General features: G+C 39.8%; 2 protein-coding genes across 6 annotated transcripts in view; both read left to right on the top strand.

Moving 5' to 3' along the window:
- Positions 1-18384, top strand: part of RABGAP1L (RAB GTPase activating protein 1 like) — a 242839-nt gene that overhangs the window by 66070 nt on the left and 158385 nt on the right. The gene's annotated exons all lie outside the window — the stretch shown is intronic.
- On the top strand, positions 16556-17860 carry GPR52 (G protein-coupled receptor 52). Its single transcript, XM_065672613.1, has one exon. It carries the CDS (start codon positions 16556-16558, stop codon positions 17639-17641), a length of 1086 nt encoding a protein of 361 aa, XP_065528685.1. The 3' UTR covers positions 17642-17860.

Below are 18384 nucleotides of genomic sequence, written 5' to 3'. Positions count from 1 at the left end.
TGGCACCTCAGAGCTTGTATTAAAATCTGTGATGCTCCTTCCCAGATAAAACATCAATTGATATACTAGTTTAATTTGAATACCGGTTTGTTAGTAGGTGTTCAGTTTTCCTGTAGCAGTAATGGTGCTGATGCTGAAAGAGAAGTGATAGTAAGACAGTGTTTTAAACAATAGTATTCTACACCACTGAATCATTTCTGAAATTCTCTGCAGTGTGTGTTGTCTTTATATAATGCATATTGATTCTGCGTAAATGCATCTCTGTCTCTTGCAGTATAGGGTACTGCTTAGATGAAGCAAGTTGTTATGTATGTGGACCACTGCAATAGAACCACAATTCCTGAGAACATAATAACTTTTAAACAATCAACCTTCTCTTGGTATTACTCTTTCATCTGAAATTTACTTCTTCCTAACCAGCCTCTGCCTTCAAGCAAATGTTGCATAACTGGCATTCAGGAGGCTGAATTACTCAAAGGCTGGAGCTGTTGATGGTGAGAGGAAGAGACAAACCACCAAGTTCAGTATGTTACTGTAATGGAGCAGTTAGCATGAGAGGAATTAGGTGGCATTGCATTATCTGTATAGCATCCACATTCTGGAAATCAGAATGCTGCACTCAGAGTCAGAGTAATTGCATTTTCAAAGTCTTGCTCGTAAGGCTAACTAATTTCTGTGATTGTGCATATAAATAAACAGTAATGTTAGTCTTCAAAGGAATTTCAGGCCAGCCTCAGTCTGACTTTGAAATAAAAGTGGCCATGTGTGTGTCACAGTGTCATTAAGCTACCGCTGGCACGTGCAAGTAGCATGCGTATGCAAATTCAGTGACTTTATCTAAAAATTTCTATGTCTCATGAAAATCTGAATTACTAGCTGTAATTTGTATTTTGGAATGGTTTGTGTCTAAATTAAAGCTGAAGGCAACTTCCTTGTAGATTCAGTTGTGTGATTTTTGAAAGGGTGTTTTAAACCATCAAGAACTGCTTTCTTCAAAAGCGCAGTCTGGGGTCCTGTATTTGTTTCCACAGAAAAAGATGCAAAAGTCAATTTTTAAAAGAAAGACTATTTCTTGTGACTGTTCTATGAAAGGTAATGTTTCAGAAATCTTAAATGTATTTATTTAAGAGAGCAAACTGCCTTTTCCTGGCTGCGAGTTGCTGGTTTCAGTATGTTAATGTTTGATGCTTTCAGAATTAAACAGAGAGCTCTAAGTTCTTAGAGAAGAACACTAAGAATCAAAGGATCAAAAAATACGCTTTATGTTTTTTATGTCTCCAAAGAATCACAGTTGGTGTTTAAAGTCTTTGTTAACAACAGTACTGGTGGACAACATTTTATTAAAACATGTTTTATTATAGCATTATGCAGCTACCAATGGGCAATATACAATAATTGAAATAGTAACAAAAAGCAGACAGGCTTGAGCTGCATGTGTAGAAAAGTTAAAGCATACTTAAATATATCCCTTAAATTTAAACTGGAATTTAATATAGGGCTGAATTCTGGTACCTTTTGCTACTTGAATTTATGTACAACTTCTTTATGATAAAACCACCAAATAACAATATTATTCATATGTTCTCTGGGATAGTCTTTTAAGGGGCTGAGGTAGTATTAAATACATTTTACAGTAATCGCTTCAGAAGAGGTGAGAAAGCTATAGATCTTCCTTACAACCTGTAGCTGTTAATTTTTTTTTTCCGTTTATAGAGATGAGTATGCTCATACTAATTACAAGTTATTTCCCCTGTTAGCAAGCAGATTTGCAGCTGCTGAGGTAAACTAACCAAAAGGAGATCAATTGCAGTAGGGTAGTGCATATACTCTTTATAATTATCTTTTTATGTAGGTTTCTATGGGCATACCCAAATATTTTGGCAACTAAGAGGCTTTTTTTTCATGTTGTGTATTTTCATCAGTTATTTTTTAAACTGACAGCTGAATATTGATGATCCGGAGCTTCACGGTTTTTTAATCATATGGTGCAGACAAAGCCAGATTCATATGGCTGGTTTGTCTCAAACGCAGTCAGTTTAGTATGCACCCTTTATTTGACTAGGTAGTTCAATACACAGCCTGAATCTAAAGCTAAATTGTCATATATAGGGAGTGCAGTTTCAGGCTGTGCCTCATCCAGGCTGTGTGCTTGCTGAGCAAGGTTTCTTTTACTCCATGTTCTGTCTCTTCTGTATACTGCGTATAGCAGTTGCACAGCTAATCACAGTAATTTGCAGAATTTTATTTAGAAAACTTCTCCCATTTTCTCCCATTTCTCTGTTAGAGCAATGAGATCAATTGATTGCTACACCTGGGTTGGAGCAATCCCAGGCACAGCTACAGGTTGGGCAGGGAAGAGATTCAGAGCAGCCCTCCGGAGAAGGACTTGGGGGTGCTGGTCGATGAGAAAATGAACATGGGCTGGCTGCAGTGTGCACTCGCAGCCCAGAAAGCCAACCGTATCCTGGGCTGCATCAAAAGGAGCATGACCAGCAGGTCGAAAGAGGTGATCCTGCCCCTCTGCTCTGCTCTCGTGAGACCTCACCTGGAGTATTGTGTGCAGTTCTGGTGTCCTCAACATGAAAATGACATGGAACTGTCCAGAGGAGGGCCATGAGGCTGATCAGGGGACTGGAGCACCTCCTGTATGAAGACAGGCTGAGGAAGTTGGGGCTGTTCAGGCTGGAGAAGAGAAGGCTGCGTGGAGACCCCATAGCAGCCTTCCAGTATCTGAAGGTGGCCTATAAGGGTGCTGGGGAGTGACTCTTCACTGGGGACTATAGTGACAGGACAAGGGGTAATGGGTTTAAACTTAAACAGGGGAAGTTTAAATTGGATATCAGGAAGAAGTTCTTTCCTGTAAGGGTGGTGAGGCACTGGAATGGGTTGCCCAGGGAGGTTGTGAGTGCTTCATCCCTGATGCTGTTCAAGGCCAGATTGGATGAAGCCTTGTGTGGGATGGTTTAGTGTGAGGTGTCCCTGTCCATGGCAGGGGGGTTGGAACTAGATAATCTTAAGGTCCTTTCCCACCCTAACTATTCTATGACTCTTATGATTTGCTGTGTAGCTGAGTAGGTGTGGTGTAAGGGTTGAGATGGGAGCATGTAGATGGAGCATGGCAGAATGGACAGGTGAGGACATTTCTGAGGCAGCCTTCAGATAGCCTTAGTTATGTTAATCATAAAATCAGCTTGTTTGGAAAAAAACCTTTAAGATCATAAAGTCCAGCCTCTACCCCAGGGCTGCATTCCTGGTAACAGTGCAGTCAGTTGTGCTTCTTGTTACTTTTATGGCAAACGAATTAGCGGTACCTTTTGGAATGATGCCATCTTCCTGTCATGAATTTGTAAGTGTAATTTCAAAAAACACTTTTAGTCTTTATTGTTACACCTTCCAGGATTTCCTCTGCCTTCCTATGAAAGTGCTTGCTCTAAAATTCTTCTTCAGTGGAAAATAGAAAATGTAGAAACACATTAGGGTTAGAATGTGCCTGCAAATGTTAAAATAAATACTCTTTTGGGATGCTTTTATATATACTTGTGTATGCATATATATTCAGTCCAGAATGGCTGTACCTGATATAGCAAGAAATGTGACCCCTGGATGCTGAATGCAAGCGATGGAGTTACACAGTTTTCAGTTGAAGTGGGATGGACTGCTGCACCTTTTCTTTGAACTCAAAGACTTGCATTTCAGGCAACCGCACACTTGACTAAGTTTAGAATATTATACAACGAGGAAAGTAATTTCATAGAAAGCTCAGAACAGCATGTCTGTTGTCTTTGGTAGCTGGTTGAGTCAGCAACAAACCTTGAAAATATGCAGCCTGGCTCCTTCAGCCTAAGCATTAGAATACTTCTAAAACTGGTTTAAAGCCCTCATAGTCATATGTCTAAGACATATCATCTGATTGATGAAAATTTGTGTATAATGACTGTTGTACATGGAGTTTACTTTGTGACTTCATCACAGAAGCAGTAGTTAATGTATTTTCCTGCATTATTTGCTTCTCTAGAAATACCTATGGCTTCATGTGATGCTTAAGAGGGAATGAATTGTGTATCTAGCCTTGAGGATTAATACTGAGGCTGTGGAAGTAAAACTACAAAAATATACTTAAATTTGTCTATGTTATACTTGCTAACCCTAACCCTTGTCTGTTGTTTGAATTTCTAGTGTACATCTCTTAATTTTTGTGCTGCAATGAGTTAATCTCATTCTTTCCCCTTTAATACAAGTGAAGGAGAAACCTTTGATCTGTATTCTTGGCCATGCTACTCCTGCATGCTGAAAGCTGTCATGAACTGGGCTGAGAAACTTGTCATATGGGTCAGAAAAGTTATGAGTAATGCTAGTAGGAAACTTGATTAACTGCACAGAAGACAAAATACAAGGCACATACTGTGTTAAAATATTACCTTACACAGGAATCCTAGTACATGCTACTTACGTGGTTCCAGTGCTGGTGGTTCCAGTGCAGGTATTTCCAGCGTAAGTTACTCTTTCTAGCCATAATTCCCAATAGTATCTGTTAAATATTTTGCTTAGTATTAATTAAGTCTTACTGGAGTATGGCCTTTGGAACATTTCACAGTGTGTGCAGTTTTATTAATTTTTAAATGAAAGCAACAATTTTGACAGTCTGAAAAGTGTTGGGTGCGAGACAGCCCTGTAATGATGATCAAGCATATAGCAGAAACTTAGGATCTTGTAATGATAGTCTTTTTAATTCCATACATATAAAGGGGCAGAACTCTGCTGCTTCAGACAGGTGAATTTTGGTATTCCCTAACTTTTCAGTATTTAATTTAAATTCATGAAGTAACTTTCAGTTATATGGTATCTTTTGATCATTGTGATGACTGACATAAATACTATCCTATCGCTTTTTATTTTAATAATAAGCTGGTGGGTTTTATGGATCTGGGAAAGGTCACAAGGACAATAAATAAGTGGCTTAAGGTGTGTGTTTCTTCCTACTGATCATGAGGCCTTCAAATGACTGTTCTTCTGTTCACCTTGATTTCCTCTCTTACACTCTGGAGAGTTCTATGAAACTTGTACTAATTGTGATCTCCAAAGCCGAATCAAAAAAAACTCCAACCACCACTTGTCTCTGAAGCTCTTTTTGAAAATTGAGTCATAGACTTTACATTTTAAGCCAGCAGAATGTTTGATTATTCTACTTTTGACTGCCTTTAAAATTCTAGTTGCCATAACAACTTTATTTCTTTATTTTTAGCACATCAGTTGCCATAACAATAAAATACAGCTTTTTGAATGTAACATTTTTTTCCCCTCACTATTTTGCTTTGTTTTATAAAGAACCTTCTTTGAGGGGGGAAAGGGAGCATAGCAGATCTCTTTCCCTGTGAGCCCTTTGGTTAGAACATAAAGTGATGGTTTTTTTGTGTGGTTTTTTTTTTTTTTTAATATAGCTTTATTCTATTTCTATGGCTATTTTTTGAATACAGAGTATTTTCATAACTTATGCAGAAAAATGAATGCAAATCACTTGGTAGAGCCTTTCCTTTGTAGAAAACTGCTGTTGGTGTATCTTTTTTGTGTATTGTAGTTAATGTATTAGAAACTGCTAGAAAGTTATTTCCAGTATCTTTATTTCATTATATGGAATGGTTATAAATAAGGTATGGGCAACTGCTACTGATGCAAGAAGCGTTTTTCTTTATGCTGTTGAAAGCTCTCCCTCTTTCTGTTTGGTTGATCGTTTTCTTTTTCCTTATTGCAGGATTGCTTTAAAGATTACCGTTCAAGTTTTTGCAGCAAATAACTCGTTTTTGTCGTGTCATTCTTTATCTTCCATTGAAAGTATGAGAACAAATTATGCTCAGTTTGTTCCTGCAGCAGACATTACAGACATGCTGGGAAGAGGGTGTCCAGGAAACATGCTGTATGTGCCTTTTCAAGCCAAATTAATTCTAGTGGCCATATAAAAAATGATGGCCACTAGCATCTTATGCAAATACAGCAGGTAGGACCCAGTGCTTCCACTTCTTCCTCTGTGGCCCTTCCCAGGCATATTATCAATTAGTTAGAGGCCAGTATTTAGTTACAGAATCATAGAATCATAGAATAGTTAGGGTTGGAAAGGACCTCAGGATCATCTAGTTCCAACCCCCCTGCCATGGACAGGGACACCTCACACTAAACCATCCCACACAAGGCTTCATCCAACATGGCCTTGAACACTGCCAGCGATGGAGCACTCACAACCTCCCTGGGCAGCCCATTCCAGTGCCTCACCACCCTAACAGGAAAGAATTTCCTCCTTATATCCAATTTAAACGTCCCCTGTTTAAGTTTTAACCCGTTACCCCTTGTCCTGTCACTACAGTCCCTGACAAAGAGTCCCTCTCCAGCATCCCTATAGGCCCCCTTCAGATACTGGAAGGCTGCTATGAGGTCTCCATGCAGCCTTCTCTTCTCCAGGCTGAATGGCCCCAACTTTCTCAGCCTGTCTTCATACGGGAGGTGCTCCAGTCCCCTGATCATCCTCATGGCCCTCCTCTGGACTTGTTCCAGCAGTTCCATTTCCTTTTTATGTTGAGGACACCAGAACTGCACACAATACTCCAGGTGAGGTCTCACAAGAGCAGAGTAGAGGGGCAGGATCATCTCCTTCGACCTGCAGGTCACGCTCCTTTTGATGCAGCCCAGGATACGGTTGGCTTTCTGGGCTGCGAGCGCACACTGCAGCTGGCTCATGTTCATTTTCTCATCGGCCAACACCCCCAAGTCCTTCTCTGCAGGGCTGCTCTGAATCTCTTCTTTGCCTGTGTTCATACACTTAGCTTATGGGCAGTTACATATGATATATCTTAAAAATAACATGAATGAAGAAATTGACATTCAACTTCAAGCCATATTTTTGAGCAGAGGGGAAAGGTTTACATGTGAATTTAATACTGGCTAAAGAAGTTGGACTTGGAACTTCATCTGTAGACTTCATTTCTCTATTCCCTGATAGTTTGCCTTCTGAAAGGACTTGCAGATTTCAAACGTAATGTCCTTAACTTATTTTTAGTGCTGATAAAGTATTTGTTTAGTTTCATTTTTTTTCTTAGAGATGCAATAATGTCAGGTTTGGTATTTCTTTTTGAATAAAGAAGATAATTTCTTAGCTCACATAACATTTCACATGTGCCAGTTTCTAGCTATAAATATAAATGTTCTCATCGAATACAAAGTAATTTAAGACAAAATTTGCTAGCTATTGGAAGTTGAATGTATGTAGATGTTATTAATCTTGAAACACAGTTATCAGATGAGAGATGATTTCATAAATTTTAATTGGCTAATTTTTAACTATGGAGGGGGGGAAAAAACATCTTAAATTCTTGCTTTCAGTGGCATTTTTACAAACATCTGTCATTGCCAGGTTCCATGTTGGTGAGTTAGCCAGGAGTCTACTTCAGCTGCAAATGAAGAGTTGCAAAAGATTTACAAAATGTTCCCTCTAGACTGCTCTTGGTCAGAAGCTATTCCTGGTCCTTTCTCAAAGATGCTTATTGATGCAAGTGTGTGCTGATGTAGACTCCATGCTGTAAGATAATATTAAGTGATACCTCTTCAGCAGTTCCAGCTGGGAGGAGAATTTGGTCTAAATGAAGCTGATCTTAAAATCCATAAAAAGAAATTGTGCCATGCTTCAGTTTATAAATAATTTTCATGCCATTTCCTTTCCACGTTCCTCTTTTCCATTACTTCACAAAAGTGGTAGAATAGTAATACTGAGTAACACTTTGCTTAAAGGTAGTCTTCTAAAATTTACAATTCCAGTTGTTTTCATCTTTGTTGTCATCAAGCAATGGTGGATTTGGTTTACTAGTCCAAATTTGGGGTCAGTACCTCGTGCACCTGAGTAGATCTTGCACTAAAAGAAATATTGAATCTTTTGTCTATGCCAGCAGTTGGAGCTGACTTTCTCCTTAGTGATCCTAGTTGTTCAGTGTTTTTCTGAGCCACCTCTTGTCTCCTTGAGGAAGCACTATTTTTAAACATCTATTAAAGGAAAAGTTTAGGGTGGAATGCGCCGATTATACATGCAAATAAAAAAGAAATCGTCCATGTGACTAAGCACATGTTGCCAGCCAGCCTGTCTAGATTAGACTAGATGTTCTGGGAGAATGTTCTGTGACCATTTAATATAAGATGCATCCATGAAATGTGGATTTGAGTCTGTTTCAGACATGAGTCCATGAATTCGTCACACACTGGTAGCTGCCAGTTCACAATATGTAGAGAAGATAATTAGACTGAAGTGAATAATTCTGAAGGTTTAAAATGATTTCTGGGAAGATGATGAATTACACACACACATGCTTTCTGTCTTGTAGCTTTCAGCACAGCTTAAAAGTGAGTTACCAAAGGTTGCAGTAGGGAGGTTTTGTCATACAGGTTCGCTGTTGTGACGTTCAGAAGTAAGGTACTGAGATGAAGAAGGATATGGAAGAGCATGCAGTGTTGATCATACAGTAGTTCGTGGGTATGTGGCCTTGGAGATGAGTTCTGAGAAATGATTTGAGGATGAAATAGAGGTGATGCTCTTGGGAGGATTTAAATAAATAATACCGAGTGCAACTCTTATTGTATTTAAAAGGCAATGAAGAATGAAAGTTATATCTGCACGCACTTCAACTTTGTTCTTTGGTATATCCGAATTTGTGATTTTCAAAGACTGACAGAGGTATGTGGTTTTGATCCTTGTGTTCGAGTCTTAGTAGTTGCTTTTGCAGGGGCCTTAGAAGTTGGCTTCCTAATCAAGGCTACAATAAATTATTCATCATTTGAACTCATTATATCAGAATTGGTTGCATTTTAAAAGGTCAGGCTGTAGTTTAAGAGAACTCTTTTGGCTCTCAGTATGTAAAAAATCAAAGTAGGTGATCACAGTGTTTAGGATTTTTTTTCCTTTAATAGCCTTAAAATCTCTTATTCTAGCTCTGCTGAAATGGAATTACTGCTAATACTGACTGAGCTTATGCTTCTGCCAAGTCAGCTGGAATCCTTTTGAACATACACTTCCTTGATGCCCAGTTATGATATGCTTTCAGAATACCAGTATCTGTGGAATGTAATTCCTGGATTGACATAGACAAAAGTATTAGTAAAACCACAATTATATCAAAACATGTCTCTAAAAAGTTTAAATGATTGCAGTATTAAAATAATCTTTTAAATATTATTTTAAAATGTGAGAAATAATTCCTGCAGGAAAAGGAAAGGGTAATACTACCTGCACTGTTCACTGTTCTCTAAATTTCTCTATTTCTTCATTTACAGTTCTCTTAATTGCTACCTTTTGTCCTGTGATTTAACAGGTGAAAATTTTAATAGTCTCTTGAAAGCAGTGTAAGTAATAGGTAGTTCATTTTTGTTCACCAGTGTACTTCCACGCATAGAGGCTATGTTTTATGTTAGGACAGGTGCATGAACAGAAAGAACATGGGTTTGTTATGGTACTTGACATGCAGAGAGGCAATTTTGAACAAAATGCATGTTCTTTTAGCCTGTCAGTAAACTTTCGCAAACTTCAAACTAAACATGAGTCACCTAATGAAAAGCAGGAGCTGCAAGGAAAGCAATGCAAGTAACAAGACCCTCCACTGGGGTGCCTGGAGCTGTGGTAGATATTAAGCCTATATTCTTTTGCCAGTATCCTTGATTTTTTTTTTCTTTTTTTAACTGGCGCTAATTCTGCTGGTTTAATAGCAGGTGAATTAGTTTTCCAGATGCATGAAACTGAGAGCATGAGTTTAATTTTTGTGCTTTTCATACCATCCTAAGATACTTTTTCTAATGTCCATTTTCATTCATTTTAGAGCTTTTCTTGTCGTATGTAGTCAGTTAGTAAATTGCATCCTTCTGTAGCTTCAGTGCTGTTTGTTTAAAGCAAATTCTAGGTTTAATTCCTGAAAAATTATCACTATTCATTAGACTTCACAGCATTTCCCTGAAGTAAATCTACTACTTGCTAGATAGCTTACTGCATGTTGTTTTATTTCTGTTGATCTCAGGCACAGAAGTTAGGTGGTATTTGTTGCTTGAAAATGAGTTTGCTACTGTGACAAATTCACTTTACATCAATATAAACTTAAGGTAAGCTCCTCCTGAAGGAAAATGTTCTTTATTGTAAAATCCAGGAAAGCATCTAATCCACGAGATCATAGGTAGTAATGCTTAAAGGGAGACTGTAGCACTTCACTCAAACATCTTCAATTTTTATTAAATACATAAATATTTCATGGGTTTAAACTTTCTACAGGATGTTTCTTTGAGAACTAACACTTTGGGTTTTTAACCACTGGCCCAAGTCTTGATGAGGATGAAGACAAACTGCAACAAAAAAGCTTCTGAGCTGGTACTGGGAATCACAGTGAGAGTGGTTAGAATTTGGGGCCCACACAAGCTGTGAAAACTTCATCCTTGGAGATGCTTGCAACTCAGCTGGATATACGACCCAGTGCAGCTTGGCATAAACTCATGTTGGACCTGACATTGAACTTAGCCTGCTTTCAGCGGGTCATTGGGACACATCTTGTCTAGAGGTGCCTTCCAGTATAAAGTATTTAAAAAGTCAAAGATTGCTTTGAGAAAAAATATTTTTATATGTATATATGTGTACCATATGCCTGTACTCAGGTGAAAAGTTCCTGCACATTCTGTGTAAGCTACAGCTTTTCACGGCAGTTTTTTAAATAGACAGCTGGAGTGGGTGGATTTCAGGAAGAGTCTGTATATTCAAAATAACAAATAAAACTTTTTTGTGCCTTAAATACAGCATCAGTATGTCTTCAGAGAGCAACTTCAAACACCAGTCTGATGTAAAAAAACAACCATGTACACACACACAGGATTTTTAAGGGAACTACTGTTTTTTTCTAACTCCTCTCCCTTTTTAAGCTGCACTACAAGCTGCAAGCTTCATAGAATAGAATTTTTCTGGAGGCATAAAAAACAGTCCAGGGTGTCCATATGATGTAGTGGACAAGTGAATGCCAGAGGTAGTTAAGATAAAAATAAAGCAAACTGAAGTTCCATAGGCTAAGAAGAAAGTGGATAAAAAGAAATAATACTCGAAGAAAAAAAAAGGGGGGGGGAAGAGAGGGGGTTGGGCAGAAGAAAAGACCTGGTATGTGTATCAACAGTCATGCAGGTCTGCATCTAAGTAAATAACTATTATGTTCCTCATCCCACACTCAGTTACATCTCCCAGCTCTAATCAATGTCTCAGAAAAGATTTTACAGAAACTATTGTTATCCATTTAATCCATCCAATACTTCAACAAAGAGAGTCCTGAAAGACTTTGAACTAGAAATGAGTGGTGCGACTGAGATGCATCTTTGTGCATTGTGGGAATTGCTTCTCATCAGTCCTGGTGCCTTACAAAAACAGATTTAGGAAACAAATTTTCCTGTTCTTTTCTGAATAGAAAAAAAAAAATGAGTAATGGGTTGTTTTCTTGCTTGGAGCTTCCAAGTCTACCTCTGTATGGGGTTTTTTCTGTCTGCGAAGCTTTATCTTGTTTCCTCACAGGGTCATACACCATAGCCACTGCTTTCGCAGGCTTGCTGCTTTTTCATACCCAAAGCTCAAGCTCCTACCAGATCTGTTTTCAGCAGGATCAGATGGTGTGAATCTTCTGTTTTGGATGGTAACTTCTGTTGTTTCTGGCTGATGTAATTTATAAAGAAGGTGTGGAATTGCTCCGTGTAGTCAGCTTGAAGAGTGCTCAGTCCTGCTGGGCATAACCAGCTATGGAGTTTATGCACCATGTAAAATACTGCCTTGGTGACAGCCATTAAATTCTTCCAGTATTACTGTTTTGTCTTTCTCGCTTCCTTTTCTTTATATGCAAGTTAAAAAAAACCCAAAAAACAAACAAAAAAAAACAACACACCCCCCCCCCCCCCCCCCCCAATCCCCTGAAGCACATTTTGTTTAAAACTGGGCCAGGGTCCCTAAAGTGTCCCTAATCTACAGGTAGAAAACTTTTCCTATATAGCTTTTTTATGTGTTGCCTCTGATACAAAATCCAGTATTGTCACATCTGGTAGAATTCTGTCTGTAATTGTATACTTTCGTCAGGACTAGCTGATTTCTGCTTTAATTTTCACTTGCCTCCAACTCTACGTCGAATACAGTCCAAGTGAGTGCAGTCAGTCTGTCGCAGTTTGCGCCGTGGCTGCTTAGGAATTGCCACAGGGAGCCAGGGTCCCAGAGGAGCTGAGGTGATGAAGCCCCACTGGGTTTTTTGGGTTGGGTTTTTTTTTTTTTGTGGTGGAGGAAGCCTGCTTGTATTTCCACAAAAAAATCAATCTAACTTCCTTACTTTTAAATGACTTTGTGCCTTTAATTATGATTTATGCAAGGGAAGTATTTTAACTGCGTTGAAAACCAGCCAGCAGAGGTTGCCATTGATTCTTGTTGCCTCTTACCTGTTCAGCAGTATCCAGATTCCTTGTACAAGACCTGAAATGTTTGACTGATCTGAGTGCTTGCTGTCTGAGCTCAGTACTCTGTGCACACAGAGATAGGCACTGTGGTTTTATACCTCAGCTGGGTCTCACCTGAGAGTAAGGTGACTCTATGGTTACTGTAACATTTAGAAGCTTTATTAGCTACCAATATACAAATTAGTATCAAGGAGGATGCACTGAGCAGGTCGTTTCTGTGGTCCACTGAATTGTAGGCTTTAACTTTGCTTACCTTGCATGCCCTTGTGTCTTTGAGGCTTTCCAACATCCATTTTAATATGTTTTGGCCCTTTATGACTCTGGTGCCAACCATGAACGGACCCATGGAAGAGACGGAGAAGTGCTGGTTGCTGCCGTGCCTGTGCACACCGTTGTTTGTTCTCCTTCTCCCCCGCAAGAGGAAATTGCTTCCTATTGTTCCCCCCATGGTATGGATGGCTTTGGTTTAAAGCTGTACACAGAGGCTAAATTCAGTCATTAAATCTGATGTCGCAGCCATTTACAGTTCCGAGGTATTGGAGTGATTTTAATTTTTTTCTTAAGTCCTTCGATGGAAGAATCTGGAACTATCACATGCCCTTGCTGCGAACCACTCTTACACTGCTGCACTTTGTGCTGCTTCCCATTTTTACGGACTTGTCATGCAGCCTTCAATATTTGCTCCAGGCTATACTGAAGATACAAGATGTTAACCCAGGAGCGGCTTACTAAATTTTGCCTGTTGGCGTGCCTTGGAACTAAAAGAATTTAAATCAGTGTGGTTTCTAATGACTTAGTTTGCTAAAGCTTCTGACACCGTTCTTAAAACATCTTTTGCTGATCTGTAGCCCAAAATACTGTTTAATGGTTGATGTTTTGGTATTTAAATTTTATTCTGTCTGTGTCTAAGGATGTATGGACTTTCTATGCAAGATAACTTTGGTAGTCGTACTTCTGTTACTGGTTTTATTTTTAGGAAGCATGAAGTAAACAGAAGTTCCAAGTCCTTAATCAGGGAATAACAGCATCCGTTTGCATGAATAGAGAGATCAGTTAATTGGGTTTAAAAGTCTGTGTTTTGAGAAATAATATGTTACTCAGAAGTATTTGTATTTAAGCTGATGTTTGCAGTCGGTTGAAGCAATAAAAAAGCTGTATTGAAATGAGTTGCAGATGAATTTTAAAATAAATCTGCCTTAAATATGAAAATAACTGATTTTTAGGGGATGGTAGTTTTGTCTTTTAAGGAAGAGAAGGAACTTTGTGTTGAACCACGGCAAATATTTCACCAAGCTAAACGTTTGCAGGCAATGTACAAAAGATGCATGTGAAATCCGTCATCTGAGAATAACTTTTACTAAACGTTTTTACTTAGGCAATTCTGGGGGTTTCTAAAGTTAAATATTTCTATCTGCCTGTCTATCTGTCTGTCTCTATAAAAGACGAGTTGGGTGGGAAACGCTCGGGCTATACGTCCTGTGGACTTGGAACGTTGTTGAATTACTGGCTTTCGGTGCGGTTCCCCGCGCTGACCTGGCGCTCAGCGCTGTGCAGGAGCAGGTCGCCAGAGATGGGAGTTGGCACGGCGCACGCTACCCAAAGGCACCTGACTGCCGGCTCTACGGAGGTTGGCGGGACGAGCCCCGGCTTCTCGCCGGCGGTCCCCGCTGCCGTGCCGCAGCCCTTTCACGCCGGAGGAGCGCCGGGCCCCCGGAGCAGCCCCTGGGCTGCCTGCCGGAGCCGGGCTTGGCGGCACCCGCGCTGTGCGGTGCCGTTCTCCCGCTGCGCTGCGGGGGGCGCCGCCGGCCCGGCCCGGCCCGGCCCGGGCCGTCCGCCGTTACCTAGTGACAGCAGCGCGGCGCGGCCATTGGCTGCGCGGCCGGGGGCCGGAGGCAGTCACCTTTCCAGCGCCCGGCTCGGCTGCATCGGCTTAGAAGGGGAGAGGAGGAGGAGCGGACTCAGGTGCAAGCAATCATTTCAAGGGGGAAGGAGAGAACTAGCGACAGAAGCTCTAGCCGCACCACAGTAACTAGGACTCCCCTGTCAAGCAGTTCATCACAGCGGCTGATAAGGATGCGAGTAGGTGAGAAAGATTGCTATATTGCTTTAACAAAACAATAGAGAAAGTAGTAATTTTATGTGTACTCTGTTGCTTTTAGACAAAGGGAATGAATAGCCGGAAATATTCTGGGATGTTATAAAATCAGAAGGACTTTCTGTACAGTGTGGCGGTGCACGACAGGAAATTAACTCCAGAAGGAATACTTTCTCTCAAACTGCTGCAACAGAATTGAAATTTTTTCTCTTCTAGTATCTGAAATTCCTCCTGAAGACACGGCAAGGACTATCAAAAACATCAGTGAGATTCTGGTACTTTTAAAGAGACTTAAAGCAAACGCCAGCGTAATAGCTGAATGACCTTGGAGAACATTTTATGTGGATTCATTAATTTTCACTGCCAGTCTTCTAGTCTCAGGAACTCTAGGATTAAAAATGGTTTTAGCATTTTAGGGGCCTTTCAAAATACAAGATTGTATACAGTTAATTACCTGCCTAATGATTCCTGAACTAATCAAGCATTTATTTAAAACTGAACACAGAAGAAGATGCTTTCTTTTAATTGTTTGCTTTTTCCATAGTTGTGAATAAAATGAACGAGGTAATGTCCTGCAATTAGAAGAACTTTTTTTTTTTTTTAAAGCATTTATTATGCTGATCATCTAATAAATATAGGAACCTTAAAGCCCTAAGAACATGAAGCTGAATAACAGAATAATGGAGCAGTAAACAGTGGCAGCTTTTCTAGTCAAATCAGCATTTCATTAGCTTCACGGCAGAATGCAGATGGAAGTTTCTGTTCTCATTGTATGGGGGTTTGTGAAATGATTCAAGTGTTGCTACAGAGGTGAGCAATGTCAGGGATACACCTATGAACTCCTGGGTACTGATCCACGGTAGCAGATATGGCAGAGTTTCCGAAGATGAGTATTTTAAATTACCATTTCTGAAATTAAATTCAAGAGGACTTATTTTATCTGTGGGGACCTTGCATTATGCTTCTGGCATTACTAATAGTAATGGACTAAAACTGTTTAAAGGAATTGTGAATATTGACATAAGTCTCCAAATTCTATTCTTGAATTACTTAATTTTTAAATGAATAGAACACAATCTTCCTCATTGTATGTAAGATGTATGTTTTCTTTCTTGGGAGTCTGAGGACAAATCTGCCTTGTCCCCCACCCATCTCTCTCCAAATAAAATTTATTATACATACTCAAACAGTAGTGAGTCTATTGGAATTAACCTTGCCAAAAATGTTTTCCTTATCTTTCTAATGAATGCTGTGGATAAGATGGAGTACCATCTGCTGAACGGAGACAGAAAAAACAGCGTTAGAGAATGAACTTTTTCCTTTATTCTCCAGTAAATCATGTGATTTAAATTGAGACATAGAAAAGATTATGTTCACTAACTGCTGGTCCAGGAAACTGGAGCTCTACTGAGGTTTCTCCTTCCCTTTCTCTCCCTCACCCCATAATATTCCAAAGTAAATGACTTTCTCAGGAAAACAAGCAGTCAGAGATTACCCCACTCCTTCCCCAGGAAATGAGTCTGTCTCTTTTGTCAGTTTTTATTTCCATATTTCAGAGTACCTGTTTGTTTTAGAAGTGCCTTGTGTTTGCTAAAAATTGGTCAAGAGCACTGGAGGAGCTGATCAGTGGCCTTTCTCTTTCTGGCTTTGTCTTTTTTTTTTTTTTTTTTTTCCTTGGGTTTCGTTTTGGTTTTTTGTTTGTTTGTTTGTTTTGGGTTTTTTTTTTGTTTGGTTTGGTTTTTTTCCCTTTCTTTTTCTTTCTTTCCTTCTTTCTTTCTTTCTTCCCTTAAAGCCAAGGTGTGCCAGAGGTGATGCACTGATGCTGAGGAGGCATCAACAGCATGGGACTGTAATCCTCTCAAATGTAAGCACTGGCAGTGTCTACAAAGAGAGATCGTGAGAAGCTGAAGCAGAGTTTAGCTGCTGTTAAGCAGGTCATCTGCTCATTAAGGCTCAGATTGCAGTGTTCCCCAGTCACAAAACATGAACCAGTCCCAATGGATTGAATGGAGGACTCTGAATATGAGCAGTAGTATTATGAACGTATCTGAGCATCTCTCCTGCCCTCTTGGATTTGGTCACTACAATGCAGTTGACATCTGTATCCTTGAGACAGTTGTTATTGTCTTGCTAACATTTTTAATTATTGCGGGTAACTTAACTGTGATATTTGTTTTTCACTGTGCTCCACTTCTGCATCATTATACCACCAGCTATTTTATTCAGACCATGGCCTATGCTGATCTCTTTGTTGGAGTTAGCTGCTTGGTTCCTACTTTGTCACTGCTCCACTACTCGACAGGTGTCCACGAGTCCTTGACTTGTCAAGTTTTTGGATATATCATCTCTGTGCTAAAAAGTGTATCTATGGCATGTCTTGCTTGCATCAGTGTGGATCGCTATCTTGCTATAACAAAGCCTCTCTCCTATAATCAACTGGTCACACCTTGTCGCTTGAGAATCTGCATCGTTTTGATCTGGATATACTCTTGTCTGATCTTCTTGCCTTCCTTTTTTGGTTGGGGAAAACCTGGTTACCATGGAGATATTTTTGAATGGTGTGCTACCTCCTGGCTAACTAATGCCTATTTTACTGGCTTTATCGTGTGCTTACTATACGCTCCTGCTGCCTTTGTCATATGTTTCACATATTTCCACATCTTTAAAATTTGCCGGCAGCACACCAAAGAGATAAACGATCGGAGAGCTCGATTTTCCAGCCATGAAGTGGATGCTGCTGGGGAGACTGGGCACAGCCCCGATCGCCGCTATGCCATGGTTTTGTTCCGGATAACCAGTGTGTTCTACATGCTGTGGCTCCCTTATATCGTATACTTTCTGCTGGAGAGCTCTAGGGTGTTCGAAAACCCAGCACTTTCCTTCTTAACGACATGGCTTGCTATAAGCAATAGTTTCTGCAACTGTGTGATATATAGCCTCTCCAACAGTGTTTTCAGGCTGGGACTGCGGAGACTATCAGAGACAGTATGTTCATCTTGTATGTGTTTAAAAGACAGGGATGTACGGGACCCTAAACCAAGAAAACGGGCTAATTCCTGTTCCATTTAAAGAAAACTGGCGCATGTGATCAAAGGCAGAGTTTTGATAGTATTTGCTGTATCTGGAAATTTGCCAGAAGATAAATGTTTACTTGAATAGCTTGCTATGATGCTAGAATGAGTTTGAAAGTGATTGTGGAAAAGGAAAAGGCTGCTGTAAGAGGGGTCACTGAACTTGAATATAGTTCTTGTGAAATTGTGAGGACAGCAATTCGACAGAGACGATGAAGAAGGTCAGAACTAAAAAATCTTCCAAAGGGCATGAAATGACTACCACATCAGAGGAGATTCCTCATAAAATAAGTTAGGCACTACCTTATATTTTTCCTGTTGTAGAAAAGTTGTCTTACTATCTTTGTGTCAGAATATACTGTAGCCTTCTGAATTTAAATATATTTAAGAGGAAAAAATCAACAACACAGTAAGTGGCTGTCCATAAATAATATACCTGAGGACTGTAGTAGATACTGCAGATTAGTAGTCAGCTCTATCTCTGCTTACATCTTGTACAATTTTCAGTTGTACAAACAATCTGCAGTGCATAAAACCTGTACTGGGCACGATGCTTTAGGATAAAATGGCACGTTTTGGTACAACTTCCGCAGAAGCTCTCCCTCTCATTCCCCCTTTTTTGCCATACTGTTCTTCCCTAGATTCCATCGCTTCCTAGTGGTTTAGTTTGAGGGCATGAGGTAAACTGAGTTTCAAACCATTCTTCTTGCAGAAAGCAATAGCCTTTCATGGCTGGCTGAG

This window comes from Lathamus discolor, chromosome 3 (assembly GCF_037157495.1).
Source record: "Lathamus discolor isolate bLatDis1 chromosome 3, bLatDis1.hap1, whole genome shotgun sequence".
Classification (NCBI taxonomy): Eukaryota; Metazoa; Chordata; class Aves; order Psittaciformes; family Psittacidae; genus Lathamus; species Lathamus discolor.
The sequence above is the reverse complement of the archived record's forward strand: the minus strand, read 5'-3'. Positions and strand labels throughout refer to the sequence as shown.